At 37.1% G+C, this 4,797-nt stretch overlaps 1 protein-coding gene across 1 annotated transcript; it reads left to right on the top strand.

Annotated features, from left to right (window-relative positions):
- The first annotated feature begins 2,775 nt into the window (after nt 1-2,775).
- On the top strand, nt 2,776-3,888 carry LOC129939890 (uncharacterized protein K02A2.6-like). The gene is made up of 2 exons (XM_056048079.1): nt 2,776-2,814; nt 2,893-3,888. The coding sequence occupies exons 1-2, from the start codon at nt 2,776-2,778 to the stop codon at nt 3,886-3,888; spliced, it is 1,035 nt and encodes a 344-aa protein (XP_055904054.1).
- Nucleotides 3,889-4,797: the final 909 nt, after the last annotated feature.

Here is a 4,797-nt window from a genome sequence, read left to right as displayed (position 1 = left end):
AACATCAAGGATTAAAATTAACAGAGAATACAAACCCACTTAAAATTTAATAAAGTTAAAATTAACTAACTGATGAGTATTCATCAAAGTTCTCACGAAATGTATTTAATTTATTTTGTTTTACAGTGAAGTGAAGTGTTATGACAAGGGTCCTTCCAATGAATTGGAACTTTTGTCGTTGATTATTTTTTTTGAGGCCTTCAACACTTCTTCCATTTCCAGTTTAAAATTGTTTTTTATAAGAAAGTTAACAGAGTTTTAGTACAAGGTATTGCGGTTCATTAAAAACATCACCATTATCATATGGAAATGAAAATATGAAAAAGACAAACAATTTAAGCCTTTTTTATTACCATCTGTCATTGACAATTTCCATACGGCTTCAGATGGATCAGAAAAAAGGATTCCTAGCGAAACACCCTGTAATAATAGAATAAAACAAAAATAGTGGAATAATCTTTGAAGTCTCTAATTTAATTTCAGACGAACTATAATGGTTGAAACACAAACACGCTTCAGCTTCGGCTTCGCCTGACGTTTACGTGTTCAGCTATAGGAATTCAATGAATGCTATCACAATGAAGCTCGACCTCACGTTTCATTTGAAAATCGTAAGGAAATAACGTAATGTAACTCCAAACGGAAGCTCTAGTTCGAATTTGAACATTTGCTTTGTCTGACAGCTCCACAGCTGTAAAAAAGTCAACAAACAAAATACATTTGTTTTTGAGGGATTTATATTGTAAGCTACTTCCACGATAACTTTATTTGTTTCGATTTCAAAACTCATATTTTGTTTGTATTTTGAGAAAAAATAACAGCTGCTAATGACAGAAGTGCCATTTTAGAAAACTTTCATATTAGAAGCGTCATTCAAAGCAACCTCGAAGCAGGTCCAACGTAACGCAGACGAAGCTGAAACATGTTTGTGTTTCAGCCATAAAGGCTTGATGGATACCTAACGAATATGACATTAACTCGTAACGTAAGTAATGTCAAAGGTTTAATCCTCAAAGCATATGGTTATTCGTTGGGGTGATGGTCGGTGTCCGGTGGTATACAACTTCAAACAATCCTCAATTTGAAAAACAACTACAAGCTTCCGATATAAATGGATTTATTCATCACCGAATATGCAATCACGTAGAATGTTATGGATGTCACGCACTCGAATAATTAGTGGATACTCCATAAGTAGATATACAAACAAAATATTGATAAAAAGAAATCCTATTAACATTTATTTTCATTGGGATTTATGTCATTGGAGGTGGGAAGTGCATCGAGGCAAGACATTTTTTAATTTGAAAAATGCAAGCAAATACCTGAGGCTTTAGGAAGAGGCTGAATTTTTCAAACTTAAACCGCTTATTCGTGTGCACTTTGATGTGCATTGGAGCTTCCATAAAGGAATATGATGATGACATAAGTTTTTGATATATTAATGGCCTGCACTGCAACTGAAATTAGAGCTGTAGGTGTACCTTCTTTTAAAATCAAAATTGCAGTCTATTTAACTTTTGTCGTTGTTGTTTCCACAATTATACAATGTTTATATAAGTGCAAATGATAATATCATTTGGAAACGAAATGTATGTTAACAAATAAAAATATACGAAAAAATCATTTAGAAAAAGTTAGTTAAATAATGGTTTTACTTTGGAATAAAAAAGGAGGCTGGGATGCGATCCGCACTGATAACTTCCCATCCCGTCTGTTGATTTGTCGTGCTTAAAAGTTTGTAGGTTTGGTCTAGATCTGATGTAATACACCCATAAAAGATTTTTATACTCTCTGATACTACTGTACCATATCAGTTAATTTTGTATAACACTGTACAATATGAATTAAGAATAAAGGTTAAGAATAAAGTTGTCTTTTGTTATCTGAAACTCAGCGCGTTTACTTCAGTGGCGACGAGGATTTTTTTCAAAAATTAACGAATTCGCGAGCTTTGAGCGTTTATAAAAAAACAAGTAACCGGTTCAGTGGAGAGAACTTCGAAATCCTCCAGAAACTCTACGGCGTAGATGACGTGGCTACTAAGAGTTTCAAAGTTCTCACTGGTAAGCTTAGTGAACACTTCACTTCTAAAATTCATGTATTTGCTGCGCGCTACCAGTTTCACAAAACGGTAATGAAGCCTTGACAATCCTATGCATCTTGGGTTGCAGACCTCAGAGGAGTGGCTCGATATTGTCTTTTTACGTGTTCAGGTGAAAACTGTGGCAATTCTTAAGTGGACAACATAATACGAGACATTCTGGTGTTGTATACGCCTCACAATAGTGTTCGCACGCAGCACACCAGAAAGCAGATCCATCACTCGAAGATGTACCAGACATTGCGAGCGCATTTGAGACCACACAACAAACTTTTTCCCCAATTACTGATAACAGGCTGGCTACCGGTCATGGGGATTACCGTTTCCCTTCTCAGTCTCAATCACCCTATAAATCTTGCCCAAATTGTTTTTTCAACCACAGTAGGATAGAGTGTCGACATTACAAATCAGTCTGTCGTAGATGCAAGAAAGTGGGACACATTGAAGCAGTTTGTGTGTTAGGAGCGAGTATGGCAGCAGGCGGAACCAATGATAAGCCGAATTGCAAAAACAAAAATCGTAAGAATCAGCGGTATCGAAAAGGCTCTCATCGTCAGCAAAAGTCACAATCGTAAAACAGGTCTTCTGGTAATTCAGCAGAGAGGTTACAGTTTTCCGAAATTGTGCAATCGCACGCTGACGGGCAATTTGGTTCAAGCTCGGGCATCATGATGGAGCTAAAAGTCAATGGTAAGATGATGTCATTTCAAGTAGACACAGGAGCATCATGCTCCTAAGTAGGGCATGAGGGTTATAAGCAACTGGGTCAACCCAAATGTTTTACTAAGAACAAGGCCTTGCAGGCATATGGTGGATCACCGCTTTCCATTAGAGGAGAACTGAAAGTAGATGTTTCGTATAAGGAAGAAACCCATAAAGTCAATTTACTAGTCGTGGACAGTGCTGGTGCCAACATTCTAGGAATGGACTGGTTTAGGGCATTTAACCTCACTATTCAACATTCCGTTTTATCAATCAACTCAAGTGACTCATTTCTCAACAGCATTCAAGCACTGTGTAAGGCACATGCTGATTTGTTTTCAACAGGATTGGGTAGGTGCAAAGAGTATAAAGCCCACCTTGCACTCAAAGAAGGGGCTGTTCCAAAGTTCGTTCGACATAGGCCGATTCCGTATGCACTTGTAGAGGACACGCAAAATGAGGTGGATCGCTTAGTTGCAGCGCAGATTCTGAAACAGGCACATCGTACGCAGTGGGCAGCTCCCGTGGTAATTGTACAGAAAGCAAATGGGGGCATTAGAATCTGTGGAGACTTTAAGTCTAGTGTAAATCCGCAGCTTATTGCTGAACGACATCCTATACCATGTATTCGTGACATTTTTCATACTCTTCGTGGAGGGAAACTGCTTACAAAGATAGATCCCTCGGGTGCTTATATTCAAATTGAGTTGGATGATGAGTCGAAGGAGATGGCTGTGATCAATACACCTTTTGGATTGTACCAATATCAACGTCTACCGTTTGGTATAAGCAGCGAACCGGGTGAATTCCAGAATATAATGGAGCAATTGTTTGCCGACCTTCCTGTAGCAGTATATCTGGATGACATCGTTGTTTCGGGTAAGGATGACATGGAGCATTTGCAGACGTTGAAGGAGGTGTTTGGTCGTCTTCAAAGTAATAGGTTTCGGTGCAATCAACTGAAATGTACTTTTGCTAAAAAAGAACTGGAATATTTAGGCCATACTCTGTCTGCCGCTGGTATTCGTCCATCGGAAAACATTTGGAAGCCATCCAAAACATACCTCAGCCATCAAATCTAAAGGAATTGGAAGCCTTAATAGGTAAATTGAACTATTATAACCAATTTATACCCAATTTTTCGCAGGTAGCAGGTCCACTTAATGCACTCCGTGCAAAAGACGCTGAGTTTGTTTGGTCTGCTTATTAACAAAATGCGATGGACACTTTAAAAATAAAATGCACGACTGGGTCGCACGAACTTGCTCCTGTATGCTAAGAGTATGTTTAAAAAAGTACTTATATAAGATTTAAAAATATACCTGTAAATTAAGTTTGTCTTCAAAGATATAAATGCCATTATGTACAATTGTACATAGTGAAAACCATAGTACTCTCATGAGCAGAAACTTTTAGGGCGACCAGATGCAGAGTCGTTGGCGTGGAGTTTGTATCGAAAGTGGAGAAATTCAGCGGGAGCGCGAGAAAAATATTATTTCCATTCCCATAAGCAGCCAGCAGAATAAGGGAGATAATTAATTTTCGACCCTAAAAGTCTACACAATTTCCTTCATTCTACTTGAGTCTATCCTTGTATATATTTTCACATAGAGAGCTTCCATATGAAGGTTGATGAATTTGTTTTTGTTTTATTTACATATATCAATGCACTTTATATAAAAAACAAAATGGCTTAATATTGTATCTAATAAGGGGATGAAACAAACTTTTGCATTCTTACGTCAGCTGTTTAGGATCTTTTACCGATATTTGTTTTTATTTACATTCATAAGTCTGCTTTTAATTCGGTACGATCTTTGTATATAAAAAATGGTTTCTATTATGTATAAAGCTACGATGCGTTCGATATAGATTCAACTTGTTCCTTAAGGGGGTATTCTGGTCTAGAGACATGAATTTTATGTAATTTTTGAAGTGCTGTAGAAAAAAGCAAGCTACAATTTTACCATCAATTTTTTTATACATTATTT

The sequence above is a fragment of the Eupeodes corollae genome, chromosome 1, assembly GCF_945859685.1.
Source record: "Eupeodes corollae chromosome 1, idEupCoro1.1, whole genome shotgun sequence".
NCBI lineage: Eukaryota > Metazoa > Arthropoda > Insecta > Diptera > Syrphidae > Eupeodes > Eupeodes corollae.
Note: the sequence above shows the minus strand (reverse complement) of the source record. Positions and strands in the feature narration are given on the sequence as shown.